This window comes from Leptodactylus fuscus, chromosome 3, assembly GCF_031893055.1.
Source record: "Leptodactylus fuscus isolate aLepFus1 chromosome 3, aLepFus1.hap2, whole genome shotgun sequence".
Lineage (NCBI taxonomy): Eukaryota > Metazoa > Chordata > Amphibia > Anura > Leptodactylidae > Leptodactylus > Leptodactylus fuscus.
In genome coordinates, this window is record NC_134267.1 from 106,223,943 (window position 1) to 106,240,435 (window position 16,493).

Consider the following 16,493-nt stretch of genomic DNA (forward strand, 5'->3'; position numbering starts at 1 on the left):
GTATTACTGTAAACTTTTACTTACAAATACATCAATATTTTCAGTGTTGACCCTCATTTTTCAAGACTTCTGCAATTCGCTTTGGCATGCTGGATCAGCTTCTGGCCCAAGTCCTGCCTCATCCATTTTTTCCACGTTCAGTGCATGGAGTTTATCAGAATTAACATTTTTGTTTGTCCAACCACTTTTTGAGGATTGACGGTGTTCTTTGGCAAAATTGTAACAGAGCTCACTCCTTTGGACGAAAAGCAACCCCATACATGACAGGAGGCTTTACTCTCGGCATGACATAGGACTGGTGGCACTCATTTACTTTGGACAATCATTCTTCTGGGAGCAGTGGCGTAACTAGGAATGGCGGGGCCCCGTGGCGAACTTTTGACATGGGCCCCCCCCCCCATCCCAACTGACGCCGAAGACCTTGAACGACCCCCTCCTCCGCACTCTATTATGTCCCTTAGTAAGCCCAGCACACAGTATTATGTCCCTTACTGGTCCCTGCACACAGTATTATCCCCAATAGTGTCCCCTGCACACAGTATTAACCCCAATAGTGGCCCCTGCACACAGTATTAACCCCAATAGTGGCCCCTGCACACAGTATTAACCCCAATAGTGGCCCCTGCACACACAGTATTAACCCCTATAGTGGCCCCTGCACACACAGTATTAACCCCTATAGTGGCCCCTGCACACAGTATTAACCCCAATAGTGGCCCCTGCACACAGTATTAACCCCAATAGTGGCCCCTGCACACAGTATTAACCCCAATAGTGGCCCCTGCACACAGTATTAACCCCAATAGTGGCCCCTGCACACACAGTATTAACCCCTATAGTGGCCCCTGCACACACAGTATTAACCCCTATAGTGGCCCCTGCACACAGTATTAACCCCAATAGTGGCCCCTGCACACAGTATTAACCCCAATAGTGGCCCCTGCACACAGTATTAACCCCAATAGTGGCCCCTGCACACAGTATTAATCCCAATAGTGGCCCCTGCACACAGTATTAATCCCAATAGTGGCTCCTGAACACAGTATTAACCCCAATAGTGGCCCCTGCACACAGTATTATGTCCCTCTGTGGACACCCATAAACAATTATTATACTCTGGGGTCTTTTTAGATCCCAGAGTATAATAATCGGAGACCCAGGGAATAAGAACATTAAAATAAAACACAGTCGCTTACCTGTTCCCCGGCTCCTATGCTGTCGCCCGCGCTCACGTCCTTCTTTAATAACGTCGGACGTCACATGACCCGGGAAGCATGCCGGGTTCATGTGACGTCAGAAAAAGTAGGACGGAGGCCTGGCAGGATCGCTGAGAGGAAAGTAACAGGGTTTTTTTTATGTTCCCTTACCTCTCCGGTCCGCCGATCATTATACTCGGGGGTCTGCAAAGACCCCCGAGTATAATGATAGCCTTTGTGGGGCCCGCGGTGTCACTTGCCGATCCCGGCCCAGCCAGGATCGGCAAGTGAATAGGGCCCGCAACAGCCTATTGAAAAAAAACTGCAGCGGTAGCGGCTGTCACCGGGCCCCCTAATGGACGGGCCCTGTGGCAGCTGCCTCCGCTGCCTCTGTGGTAGTTATGCCACTGTCTGGGAGCCACTTCTCTCTAAGAAAACCCATCAAGGACAGATTGACATACTGCAGGAAGTACAGAATTTGGACTGCAGTGACAAGGGTAAAGTTATTTCTTTGATGAAGCCCCATTCAGATTGTTTCGGGCAACTGGAAAAATTGTTATCCAGAAACGAAATGGTGAGCGCTACCATGAGTCCTTCATCATGTCAACAGTAATGTGTATGCATGTGGCAATATCCCCAATGTTGTCTATATTATTTAGCTTTGGAATGGAAAAGGTTTTTTTTTTTTTTTTTAGAAACATTTTATAGACTTTTTTTTTGCACTGGACTTGAACACGGGATTACTTGATTTCCTTCTACAATATCTCTGTATTGGAGTATATTGAACATTATTGTAGATCTTTATTAGGTCCTGTTTCTCACATGGTCTAAAACACTTCCATACATGACAGGCAAAAGGGTATTGTCTGGCTTCCTGGTGGGCATGGCAACCCTTCCAATCTCATTACAGGAGGGCCAACAGGTTGAGAGAAGGGGCTTTCCTCTCCATATCCAATTATAATTTAGACGGACTCTGATGGTTTAATCTGGTGCAATTGGTGCAATCCCATTCTCTTCAATGAAGGAGCGCAGTAGTACTAGACAATACTATGGGACAAGAGTGGTGCCGTTTGCAGAACCTTTTTTTTTTTTTTAATTTCATCGAAATCTTTAAGGTGTACAGAATGTCCAATAAATCTGGTTCTCATATAACGTCCGTTCCATTTGAAAATATTTGTTATATTTTCACAATGTATACCTGCCAGCCAATTTTATGAACATGATATTATATATTATTATATATTACATTATATATTTTATGAACATTCTTAGGGTATATTTTTTTGGCATAGATTATATTTAACAGTTTAGAATTTTAATGTGTTCCAGGCATTAGCATATTCTGATCAATCTAGGAAATACATAATATGCAGACGCAGAGTACAGTACTGTGATAAATGGAGGAGGAGGAGGTAGAGTAAAAGCCGCACAGCCTTCATGTGTAATGAATTTGCCATGGCAACAGACAGAAATTAGACCGATTGATGCTGTAAGTCTTCACTGCTGATCTGATGTTCATTGGATGGAGGAAGCTAGGCTGTACATTATCTTACTAAATAAACACACTGTCATTACTCTGTCCCAGTCATGTCACGGTACACCAGGTAAATGATTTATAGACGTCTTTGTTATAGTCAGGTCACATATAACCACTTCCATAAAATGCAAGAGTGTAAGAAATAGTACATTAAAATATGTTAGAGGAATCGGGCTACATTCTAGGTATCAGGTTACATTAAACTGTAAATCGTATGTGAAGATTAACCAAAGAAAATCTGAAATCAAGTTATACTATATACTACTTGTAGCCCCCTCATACATAGCATGTAGGGGCAGTCTGGCCTCTGCATTCACCATAGTAGTCAGATGCTAGTGATACCTAAAACCAAGCATTCTTTTCCTTTGAGATCAATAAGAAAATGGAATTGGGGAAAAATAATGTCGTTTTCGATAAAACTTAGATTGACTTCTTACCTCCACCGTCCAAGACTGCAGCAAAAAACAATAAATAATACAGACAGTATAATATATCATCCTTGCTGTGTTAGGAGACATGAAAATGATTTGTTGTGTCTTTGTTGATGGCTTTGGTTCTAAGAGTATGTTCACACACAGTTTTTTTTTTTACAGGCTGAATAAATCGGCTTCAGGAATTAGAAAACAGTTATTGACTCCAGAACACTGGACCCTAAAAAATCTGCTTCATGAAAACACTAGCTGTTTTTGCAACAACTGTATAAAAACCTATGTAAAAAAAAACGAAAAAAAAAAACCCAGTGTTTTTCTCACCTCACATTGATTGTAATGGGTTTTTCAAGGCGGAATCAGTCTAAAGATAGGTCATGTTGCTTTTTTCTCTCCTCTAGCTGATTTTTTCTGACTCCCCATTAAAATGAATTGGAGGCGTTGAGAGATATGTTCTTTCTGGAAATACATGTGTAAAACAAACTGAATGTAAAATCCCCTGCAGTAAGCCATAGTTCATTTGTATCTGTCTCTAGCCGAGATATTGGGAAAGTGATTCTGGAATATTCTAAAAGTTACTGAAACTAAACTAAATAAAGATGAAACCATGGATTTTTCTTGGAGTGCAGAGCAATAACTATAAGGCTGACAACCTCAATACTAAAGTCATATACCACAAACCAAAACACAGAAGTGTTGCCAAAGGATGCTTCAGGACGCATACGTTTACCTCTATTTCCTGTGACGCAACTGTACTTTCCGATTAAAATCAATGAAAGTACATGTGCAGCCCCCAATTATTGGTAAATGTATGCAAACAGGAGCATGTTGTGCCAAAACCCTTAGGCTTAGTTCACATGTGAATACCGTGTGGCGTAATTTGGTATGAAAAAAAAAAAACGCCTGCTAATTAGGAAGCAGTTTTTGGACCTTGAATCGTTTTTTGGAGCGTTTTTTTTTTTTAAACGCTAGTTTTTCCCTCCCAGACAGTGAATGGACCATAAAAAAAACGCGATGCAGTTTCCACCTCCCATTCACTTCTATTGACTACCTGAGGTGGAATCTGCCTCAAGAAAGGTCATGTCACTTCTTTTTTACGCTAGCGGCAAAAAAACACTAGCGGAAAAACGAACGCTAGCGGTCTCCATAGACCACCATTGTGAGGGAGCGGATTATATGACGCGGATTTCGTGCCGTAATCCGCCCCCTCTGCACTGCACTAGCATCCAGTCGCGGCTACCATTTTTTTGGTCCAGAATCTGAGGTGACCTCCGCGTCAAATTCCGGACCAAAAACCCTGTTTGAACTCAGCCTTAGGGTATTGACAAACTCTATGTATGTGAACGGAGCTATAGCTGCATCCAGTCCTAGGCCACTGGTGGTTTCACTTTGATGTAAAGCTGCGTTCACATACTGCAAAATGCACTATAACTGCCTCCTCTGACATTACAGTGCTATGGATTCTACTGTCAGGAATGCCTTTCTGACACTCAAGAGCTACGGTAACAGCACCAATAGCTCTTCAGCAGGGGCACATAACGGGGAAAGCTGATAGTGAGCTGAATTCAGCGCACTGTCGGCTTTCTAGCAGTATATAATACCGCATGTGCCCTAAGACGTGAGAGGTCCTCTTTAAACAATTGTTCCAATTTGTGGTCATAATATGCTGTATGGGTACACGGTGGAGCTTGGAATGAAAAGAATGCTATTTGGCTTTTGGAGGGCAGATTTTGCTGTAATAGCTTTCCAGTACCCTCACAGAACATATCAAGGGGTATAATGAGCATTTTGACCCTACAGCTGTTTCACAGATTTTATTAACATTGGTATGTGAAAATTAAAAATTCCTTTCTTTTTCCAATACAATGTGAATTTAGCCCCACATTTTTCATTTTCACAAGAAGTTAAAGGAGAAAAAGCTACGGAAGTTTGTTGAACAATTTCTCCACAACAAAGCAATACCCCATATGTGGTCATAATCTGCTGTATGGGGACATGGTGGGGCTCAGAATGGAAAGAGCGCTATTTGGCTTTTGGAGAGCAGATATTACTATAATAATTTTCGGGTCACATTTGCAGAGCCCCTGAAGTACCAATACAATAGAAACCTCTAAAAAGTTACCCCATATTGGAATTTACACCCCTCATATAATTTATCAAGGGGTATAGTGAGCATTTTGATCTTACAGGTGTTTCACACATTCTATTACCTTTGGGTCTTAACCGGTTAAGGTCCAGGCCCAGAAGTACATTAAGGACCGGGCCTCTTTTTTCAAAACTGACATGTGTCACTTTAAATGGCAATAACTTTGAGATGCTTTAACTTACACAAGTGATTTTGAGATTGTTTTTTCGTAACACATTATACTTCATGTTAGTGGTAAACACTAATCAATATTTTTGTATTTATTTATAAAAAAAACTAGCAAATTTGATGGAAATTTGGAAAAAATTGCAATTTTCAAAATGTGAAATTCTCTGCTTTTCAGGCAGATAGTCATACCATCCAAATACATGAATAAATATTATCTCCCATATCTCTGCTTTATATTGGCATCATCTTTTGATCGTTTTTTAATTCATTTTGGATGTTACAAGGCTTACAAGTGTAACAGCGATTTTCCAGATTTACAAGAAAATTCCTCAAACTAATTTTTTAGGGAACACTTCAGTTCTGAAAGGAATTATAAAGGCCTATATAATAGAAAACCCCATAAATCACCCCATTTTCAAAACTACACCCCTCAAATTATTCAAAACAGCATTTGGGATGTTTGTTAACCCTTTAAGCATTTCATAAGAATAAAAATAATATGGAGGTCAAATTTAGACATTTCATTTTTTTTCACTAATACATTCATTTAGACCTAAAATTAACACATTCACAAAGGGTTAAAGGAGAAAATGCATCTCACATTTTGTTATGCAATTTCTCCCGTACACAGAAATACCCCACATGTGGGTGTTAAATGATTTTTGGGCACACGGCAGTGCACGAAAGGGAAGGAGTGACACTGGGTGTTTGAACAGCATATTTTGCTGGAATAATTTTCAGGCACCATGTCACATTTGCAGAGCCCTTAGCGTACCAAAACAATGGAAACCCCCCAAAAGTGACCCCATTTTAGAATCTACACCCCTCACAGAATTCATCAAGGGGTATAGTGAGCATTTAGACCGTACAGTTGTTTCACAGATTTTACTAACATTGGAATGTGTAAAAGAAAAATTACTAAAATGTCACTTTATCCCCAAAGTTTTCATTTTCACAAGGGGTTAAAGGAGTAAAAGCCCCCCAAAGTTTGTTAAACAATTTATCCTGAACACGGCAATACCCCATATGTGGCCATATTCAGCTGTATGGGAACATGGCGGGGCTCAGAATGGAAGGAGCACTATTTTGCTTTTGGATGGCAGATTTTGCTGGAATAATTTTTAGGTGCCATGTCGCATTTGCAGAGCCCCTAGAGAACCAATACAGTGGAAACCCCCTAAAAGTGACCCCATTTTGGAAACTACACCCCCCACAGAACATATCAAAGGGTAGAGTGAGCATTTTGACCCTACAGCTGTTTCACAGATTTTATTAACATTGGGACATGAAAATGAAAATTTACTTTTTTTCCAACAAACTGTCAATTTAGCCCCAAATTTTTCATTTTCACAAGAGGATAAAGGAAAAAAAGCTCCCTAAAGTTCGTTACACAATTTCTCCTGAACACAGAAATGCCCCATATGTGGCCATAATCTACTGTATGGGAACATGGCGGGGCTCAGAATGGAAAGAGCGCTATTTGGCTTTTGAAGGGCAGATTTTGCTGGAATATTTTTCAGGTGCCATGTCGCATTTGAAGAGCCCCTAGTGTACCAATAAAGTGGAAACCCCCTAAAAGTGACCCCATTTTGGAAACTACACCCCTCATAGAATTTATCTAGGGGTTTGGTGAGCATTTTGGCCTCACAGCTGATTCACAGATTTTATTAACAATGGGACGTAAAAATGAAAAATTACTTTTTTTTCCAATGAATCGTCCATTTAGCGCCATAGTTTTAATTTTGCAAGTAGCTGAAGAATTAAAAGCCTCCCAGAGTTTGTTATACAATTTCTTCTTAACACGGCAATACCCCATATGTGGCCATAATCTGCTGTATGGGTATACGGTGGGGCTCAGAATGGAAAGAGCGCTATTTGGCTTTTAGAAAGCAGATGTGGCTGGAATAGTTCTCAGGTGCCATGTCGCATTAGCTGAGCCCCTAAAGTATCAATACAATGGAAACCCCCCATTGTGACCCCATTTTAGAAACTACACAGGTGACAGTAAACTGGAATTTACCAAAAAGTGACCCCATTTTGTAGGGACAATTTTAGGGCCTCTGCAAATGTGACGTGGTGTCCAAAAACAAAGAATATAAATCTGCACTCCAAAAGCACATATCGCTCCTTCACATCTGCGTCCTGCTGGGTACCCAAATAGCGGTGTATGCCCACATGTATGACACTGGTGTACCCCGGATAACAGACTTAATGCCATATGTGGGTATAAATGGCTGTTTGGGCACAGCCGGGCACAGAAGGGAAGGAGCGCTATTTTGGTTTTTGGAGCACAGTTTGGTTTGCCACTTTTGCAAAGCCCCTGAATTGCCAATAAAGTGGAATCCGCAGACATGTCACCCCATTTTGGACACTAGCCCACTCATGGGATTTATCAAGTGGTGTAGCGAGCATTTTTCACCCTTGAGTGTTGCATTTATTTAGTTTCCAGAAATGAAATCACAGCTGATAATGAGAAGTTAAAAATGAAATTTTTCCAGAGATTCGCCATTTTAGTGCCCGATATGTTGTGCCCAACTTATGTCAGCAGAGACACTCCAAAAACTGGTAAGCGGGTATCCCGGGCACAACAGCTTTCAGAGCGTTCATCTCTGATACAAGGCGGGCACAACATATTACGCACAGAAATGACGTATTCCTGGAAAAATTGTCATTTTCACCTCTCACAACCAGCTTCGTATTCATTTATGGATAATAAGTTATAGCAACACTTGGGGGTTAAAAATGCTCTCTGTACCCCTGGAGAAATCCTGCAGGGGTGTAGTTTCCAAAATAAGGTCACATATCAGGGGATTCCACTTTACTGGCGTTTCAGCTCTACAAAAGTGTCATGGCATCCAAAAACCAAACCGTCTGTGCTCCAAAAACCCAATAACCCTTGTTCCCTTTTGCGTCCAGCTGTGCCCTAATATCAGTTTATACCCACATATGACATTACGTCCGATATAACGGGTACACCAGTGTCATAAACTGCAGTTTGGGCGCACAGCAGGGCGCAGAAGCGAAGGAGCGCGATGCGGCTTTTGGAGTACAGATTTTGATGTTTGGTATCTGGACGCAATGTCATGTTTGTAGAGCTTGTAAGGTACCAGAAAAGTGGATTCCCCAAAGGAGTGACCCCATTTTGAAAACTGCACCCCTCAAAGAATTTATCAGGGGGTGTAGTGAGTATTAGTATCCCAGATGTGACTGCACAGCGGATGGCGAAGAGGGAATATATAAGCTGTGCGGAGAACATTGCAGACACCAAATTCCCTACTATGTCCCAGTAGCTCCTATGATTGGGGGAGTCACTCTGGGGGTCACTTCTGGTGTTTTTTCGCTCATAAGCTGTAAATCTGGGGTGTCCCCTGATATTCGCTCGCACAGCTTATATATTCCCTACCTGCCGCAGCCAGTTGTGTTCTAATAATTTGGCGATTTTTTGGGGGGGTTTACCTTGACATTGCTAGATGCTATATTTTCTTTATTTTTCTGGTGACATGGCCATATAAGGGCTTGTTGTTTGCAGGATGAGATGCATTTTGTAATGACACCATCTTTGAGTGCCTACAACTTACTGATTACATTTTATTAACTCTTTCTTGCTGGATTAAAAAAAAAAAAAAAATCAATCCTGCATTGAGTTTTACATTTTAATTTTTTTGCCATGCAGCGTACAGCATAAGTAACATGTGTCCTTTATTCTGCGGGTCGGTACGGTTACGGCGATACCTCATTTATGTTATTTTTTTATGTGATACTAAGTCTGCAGAACAAAAACACATATGGGGACATAAATCAATGTTTTTTGCATCGCCATCTTCTGAGAGACGTAACATTTTTATTTTTCGGTTGACAGTGTTGGTTGAGGGCTTATTTTTTGCGGGAAAATGTGCGCTTTTTATTGGCACTGTTGTGGGGTGAATATGACTTTTTGATCACTTTTTATAGCATATTTGTAGGATGAGATGGCAAAAAATCATTATTTCCGGCGAGTTTTTTCCGTTTTTTTTTTCCGACGTTCACCGTGTACATTAAATATTATTTCAGTTTTATTGTACAGGTTGTTACGGACGCGGCGATACCAAATATGCATTGCTTTTTTTAATTTATAGTGCTTTTTTTTATATAATTCATTTTGTATAGAAAAAAGGGATTTTTGGACTTTAGAACTTTATTACTTTTTTTATACACTTTTTTTTTTTTTTTAAACTTTTTTTTAACTTTTTCATGTGTCCCTTTAGGACACTTGAATCAGTTGATGCTTTGATGAAAGCATCAGCTGATTCAGCACAGTAGCAGACAGGACACGAGCAGGACATGAGCCTGCTCGTGTCCTGTAAGCTGCAGAGGAAGTGAGACACATCGCTCACTTCCTCCACCGCCTGGCAGGATCACCAGGTATGTGGGGGCTCCGGTAGTCTGGGGTCACTGGCCAGACCCCAGACTACCTTGTACTGACATCGGCACCCCCCGATCTCGCCGCGGGGGGTGCCGATCGGGTTAACCTGTCGGCGGATCCCTTTCGATCGCGCCGTGATGTTTGACGGCGCGATCGAAAGGGTTAACACGTCCAGTCGGACTCAGTTCCGACTGGACGTTATGGAGGAAGGGGTTAGGTGTTAGTAACACCTAACCCCTGCCCCCTCCACACCCCTCCCCCCGCCAGAAAGGTACCTAAAGGCCGGACGTATTTCGGTAATAGTCCGGTCTTTAGGTACCAGCACATGAGGCCGTAAATTTACGTACGGCGGTCCTCATGTGGTTAAAAAAATGAAAATTTACTTTATTCTTTCCAATAAACCGTCCATTTAGCACACTTCAAATTCTTACAAGAGGTAAAAGAAAAAAAAACACACCACAATTTGTTACATACTTTTTCATGAACATGGAAATGCCCAATCTATGGTTGTAAACTACTGTATTGGTACATGGCAAGGCTCAGAATAGAAAGAGCGCTATTTGGCATTTGGAGGGCAGATTTTGATGGAATAGTTTTCAGGTGCCATGTCGCATTTGCAGAGGCCCTAAAGTACCAATACAATGGAAACCCCTCAAAAGTGACCCCATTTTAGAAACTACAGCCCACAAGGAATTTCTCAAGGCTTATTATCATTTTGAGCCTAAGAGAGCTTCTCAAAAATGTATGTACAAAGTGAAAATTTAAATTTTTAAAGAAATACAGTACAGACCAAAAGTTTGGACACACCTTCTCATTCAAAGAGTTTTCTGTATTTTCATGACTATGAAAATTGTATTTTCACACTGAAGGCATCACAACTATGAATTAACACATGTGGAATTATACAAAAAAGTGTGAAACAACTGAGAATCTGTCTTATATTCTAGGTTCTTCAAAGTAGCCACCTTTTGCTTTGATTACTGCTTTGCACACTCTTGGCATTCTCTTGATGAGCTTCAAGAGGTAGTCACCTGAAATGGTCTTCCAACAGTCTTGAAGGAGTTCCCAGAGATGCTTAGCACTTGTTGGCCCTTTTGCCTTCACTCTGTGGTCCAGCTCACCACAAACCATCTCGATTGGGTTCAGGTCTGGTGACTGAGGAGGCCAGGTCACTGGCGTAGCACCCCATCACTCTCCTTCTTGGTCAAAATCCGTTCAGCCGTTTGGCTGTGATTGAAAAACAAACATCCAAACACACAAACTTTCATATTTATAATATTAGTAGGATTTGGGGGCTCTATTCCCTTTTTTTTTTATACATCACTTTTCTTTTTTTAATTGTTTAATGATGTCTCACTAGGAGGCCTGAACCAGCAATGCCCATATTTGACTCCAAATTAAAACCCCCGTTTGGAGCTATGCTCTTACCGGGAGTTAATGGAGCAGGTGTTAGCTGTTAGTTACAGTTAACATCTGCTTCCAATGATGCCCGCTTATATAGTGAGATGGCCAGAGACGGAATAGTATGTCCTTTTGCGTTAACGCCCAAATGGCCCGAATGTACTATTATTTTGTTTGTGTTAGAAACCCAAGCCCCTTTCCCCTCTATTCTTTCGTAGGCATAGGAACTAAAAATAATAATAATAAAAAAATCCTAGGAGTACAGCAGAAAACTGATTTCTCAAGAGTTGACAAGTGTAAGATGATGATTTACAACAAATCTGGTGGTGGAGATTTCAATTCCAGTTTGTAACCTCCCTGAATAATAATATCCAGGGGGAGGAAGAGATCTCTTTACAAGGGTGGAAAAAAAAATGTTAGTCTACCCCAAATATAGTCTGGTGCAATGCCATTGGGACTGGGAATTTGAATTACCAGGGTCAAACAGGAACCTTTTCCTGTTGTCCCTCTTCTCATACTAGTATGGTCTATATTGTCTTTTTTTTGGGCATGACAGTAACATCTTCATAGAAAGAAATGTAACTCCACAGGAAAACCATTCTTTTTACCTGCAGCTTTTGCAGGATGCTGTCTAAGGGTATATACACATCTGTGTTGGAGTCTGTGTCGCAGAAAACACCGAAAATCGAAGAAAACTGTTCTACACAAAGTACAGCTGTATTCAGTTCTGAAATGGTGGATGTCATAATAGTCAGTGAGTGCCACCAGTCTCCGAGTCTAAACACCGTTGTAGCCGTCCAAGTTCTCCGTCATTTGGGTCTCCTGACTGACCTAAACTATGGCGATCACAATGGTAATGTGAATTTAGTGAAAGGCATGTCCAAACAGTTATGTTGGTCAAAGCAGCAGATCTAGTGGATCATTTATCCAGGTCTGTCAAAGGATCAGCTAAGAAATCTGAAGCTTGGTTTAGTACCTGGTACAATAGGTATAAACAGAAAAATATCAAAACACCCAAAACCGCCATTTATCTGCCATTTCACCTCTGACACAAATTTGAACAAAAAACTAAGGGCTGATAAGGGCTGAGATAGGGTGTCCCTTACCACTGTATGTAATGCAAACTGACTCAAATCCGGCTCTGCTACATCAGCTTCACACTGTGGTAATTCATTTACAACCAATCCCGTGCAAGTGAAACCCCGCCCACCTATGTGCCGAGAGAAGCAGGAAGTGAAGAGAGCACAACAGCCTGCAGGTTGGTGAACAAGCGTCATGGGAATACCCGTTTAACAGTAGTTACTTTTCTTAGGCACAGCCTCTGCTGAGACACTATTAAAGGGTCTCAGCAGAGGCTCTCGCTCTCCCCAGCCTGTACTGAGACCCCCTAATAAAAACAGCTGAAAATTCCATACCCCCTCTCTTCCCCCTGAAGAATACTAACCAGCAGGGAGCCCAGTCCTGTCCTTCTTGCTTGTAGGAGGTGGGAGTCGGGACACTGCGCGCCGCTGCGGCCGGATGAAGCGAGTGACATCACGCAGGAGCGCGGCGTCACCTACGCAGCTGGCCGGTGAAGACGCTCTGTAGCGATGAGTGAGTCCGCTGGGGGTGGGGTGTGTGCTGACGGCAGCCAGGCATCAGCATACCTCCCAACATATGAAGAGGAGAAAGAGAAACAAGACGTGCGTCGCGCTGACAAATTTAGCTCCACCCCCTTTTATGTTGACTCCGCCCATTCTCATTCATTTTTCATGTGCCCCCACACAGTATAATCCTCCCACAGTCACCCGTAAATTATATGTCCCCCCCTGCATCTCTCCCCCAGTTTCATGTCCCCCCATCTCTGCCCACAGTTTCATGTCCCCTCATCTCTGCCCCCAGAATCATGTCCCCCATCTCTGCCCCCAGAATCACGTCTCCCCATCTCTGTCGCCAGTTTCATACCGTTCTCCCCCCCCCCCTTCATCTGTCCCCAGTTTCATGGGCCCTCTTCATTATGTTCACCTCAATGTTTAACACATAAAAACACGTATACTCACCTTCCAACGCTCCTCCGCCGCGTCACTAACAGAGTTGTATGCGCGATGTGACGTCATCACATTGCGCTTACACAACCACTAGTCGGAGCACCGCGGCAAAGCAAGGAGCTGAACTGTGACAGCTCCTTGCTGTAGTCGTGTATGTATTCAACTCAGGTCTGCGTCCTCCGGACGCAGATCTGAGTTGAAATTAGGACATACCTCCCGCCGACCTGCGTTCTGTGCTGGGGCAGGCAAGTGCCGGGGGGCCCCCATAGGATCTGTGGGCCCTGTCACTTGCCCGATTATACTGTGTGCTGATGCCGGCCCTGAAGACACCTCATGCGTCCCTGTACGTGAAAATATATACAATGTTACAGGTGACAATGTTTTACTTTTTTTTTTTTTTTGCTAAGATAAGTAAAAAAAAACCCACACCACTAAAACCAATATACATTTGGTATCCCACAAACCGTACCGAGCCATAGAATATAGATGACATGTCATTTTGGCTCTACAATAATCGTTGTAAAACAAAGCACATGAGAAATCCTCACAAATGATGCGACATCTAAGGCTAGTGACTGGGCACATACAATGGTGGATGGGGCAACAATACAGGTCTATGTAAAGAGCCCTAAAGGTAGCTGAGAGGAAATCGCACAGAAGACCTGAATGACTTCCCAGCTCAGGTCCTCGCCTCCAGCCAGCCATGGTAACCGCTATTCATCTTCATTAGCGCTCATTTTGTACAATGGAAGAACCGAGTGCAACTCTCGTCAACCCTCACACTACAGCGCCTGCGTGAACTCCTCATTGATGTCTTCTGACAGTCGGCAGCCCACTTCAGTGCCATTACTAGAAGGGGTGACAGGTTGTCAGCTGCACCAAGGCCACGGTCACTAGAGGAGGCTGACTACAAGTGCACGCTACTTCCTGTCCTACCCCCCGCCAGCTGAGGGGCTCCCATTGTGTATAGCGCACGGCACGTTCAGGGTTACTACTACTACAACAAGCGTAGGACTTGGGGCGTGTCCGTGCCTTCCGCTCCTCCCACATAGCGTACGGAGGTCACGCCCACGATCACCCCCACCAGCCTGTCACTCTCCCTCCCCGTGACGTCACCATCATGGCAACAACAGCTGCGGCGGCCGCAGCGAGAGCCGTGATCGGAAGAATCGTGAGCCCGGCTCGGCGGGAGTGTGCCGTGGAGTTGGAGGAGCCGTGCGGGGGCGAGCTCTCAGCATGAGCCTCCCGGTGCCGGGTGAGCCGTACCCTACACGTGACACGGAGCGCTGCTGAGACACGTCTAGGGGAGAGGAGGGGGGCAGAGGGCCCGACTACAGGAGCCCCTCTATACACATCTCTTCTCTACCTGTATAGTGTAGGAGCCATGCGCCAGCGGCTGTGTGGGACTGTGTGCGGACAGCAGTGAGCAGTGGCCGGAGATTCCTTCCATGTCTGGGCCATTCCCCGTCTGGGGCAGTGAGAGCAGCTAGAGGGCTCCTGCCCTGACACAACCATGTTCTCCCTGCGACTGGTCACTGCGGATTATTACTTGGCTGCCCCTGTCCCTGGCCTGGATGTAACCAGATCCCACTTCAGAGACTGCCCTGTGAGAAGAGTGCCAGTGGTCCGAGTGTTTGGGGCCACCCCTGCAGGTAAGGAGGGCGCTGCTGCTTGGGTTACTCGGGGGCATGTCTTATGTGTGCTGGGGGGTGGTGTGGGGTCATTCTGATCCTGACATTGGAAATGCAAATGGTGCTGTTGTAATTGGTGTAGCTAGTTGTCCCCTGTGATTTGTACGTGGGAACCCTCCTAGGTGTGAGCGTGTCATTCAAGGGTCCAGTAAATCTATGTAAAGGAGCCATGTCTGCATGGGCTAGTGGGTGCCCCTTCTTACTGCCAGCCATTGGTGTGGCAGGGGCATTAGGGGCACATGTGTGGGTCACTACAGGCTGCTGTGACTTGCTCTGACATGTCTCCTGCCCCCATAGGATGGAGATGTGCTGTGTACACTGTGCTATAAGCAGACACAATAGGTCTATGGCTGTTTACCAGGCTGTGATAATCTCCCAGACATGCACACTGGCAGAGCATGTGACAAGGTTACTACTGGCGGTGCCTGCTGCAGTGCTCGCCCTACACACTCCCAAACTCTTCCCTATTCACCAGGCTTTTTGTTGTAGTGACCAATGTGAAAGTAAACTTGTGCTGCTCTTTGTTAGACATGGTGTCAGCGACATCCTGTTTGTGTGTCTGTGATTCTGACCTGTCTACAGAGACTGGGAAACCTCCTTTATGACGGCGCACAACAGGAAGAAAGCATCTTTTGTACAGTTTCATCAGGGCTGAAGGGGCTGGGGGGAACCTCACATGACCTGCTGGGGAATGAGACAGGAACGCAAGCATAGACGTGTTACCCAGAGGACAAGCAGTGTTGCGCCTCCCACACAGTCATCACTTTGCTAATGATCCTGGTGGATGCCTCTGCTCACCTGCAAGGGCTGCCGCCATGGTCGCCTGGACCGCTTTATTGGATTCTGCTTTGTAGTGTGTGGAGGGATTTTTCTGTAGGGTCAGCAAAGATTCAGAAATAGCAGAGAGGTTGGGGGGATGGTCTCTGAATGTGTTAGTCATTTCTACTGTCAGTCAGGTGGATGCGAGCAATGAAGGTCCTTTATGGGTACTGGGTATTACAATTGTCTGTAGCAAGTCCCTATGAATTGAAGACCTTGGAAGAATGGAATGGTTTTCTCAAAATACATCATAAAACAAGGCAGAAAACACTATTATTGGCTGCATCTTGCCATCCTCCTTTCCATGGCAGCCATGACTGCCATTAATATGGATACAATATTATATCCCGATAACGTCTTGTGTATTAGCCTTTATCCTTCCTATTACAAGGATTTGTGCACATAACACTTTACAGCTAGACAAGTGCCATCAGACTCCCATGTATGGAAACATAGCAATGCACTGACCCTGACCGTCCTTCTGACAGTGCTTACATTTGTGGCATTGGTTCCATTAGAAACCTCTGTTGTAGACGCCATCCATTTACACAAATCAGGACAATTTGGCACAACCCATCAATATCCTTTGTTTGTCGTGGGAGCAGTAGTGTGCTGGTGAATTCTGTTGTGTGAAAGATCTGGCATTGCATTATGATATGTATACGTGACGACCTAAGA

General features: G+C 43.9%; 1 protein-coding gene across 1 annotated transcript in view; it reads left to right on the forward strand.

Annotated features, from left to right (window-relative positions):
• Window positions 1-14,279: 14,279 nt before the first annotated feature.
• Window positions 14,280-16,493, forward strand: part of REV3L (REV3 like, DNA directed polymerase zeta catalytic subunit) — a 126,208-nt gene continuing 123,994 nt past the window's right edge. The window contains exon 1 of the mRNA XM_075268125.1: window positions 14,280-14,957. Coding sequence (XP_075124226.1) covers window positions 14,819-14,957 — 139 coding nt within the window. The 5' untranslated portion in view covers window positions 14,280-14,818. The remainder of the gene's footprint in view (window positions 14,958-16,493) is intronic.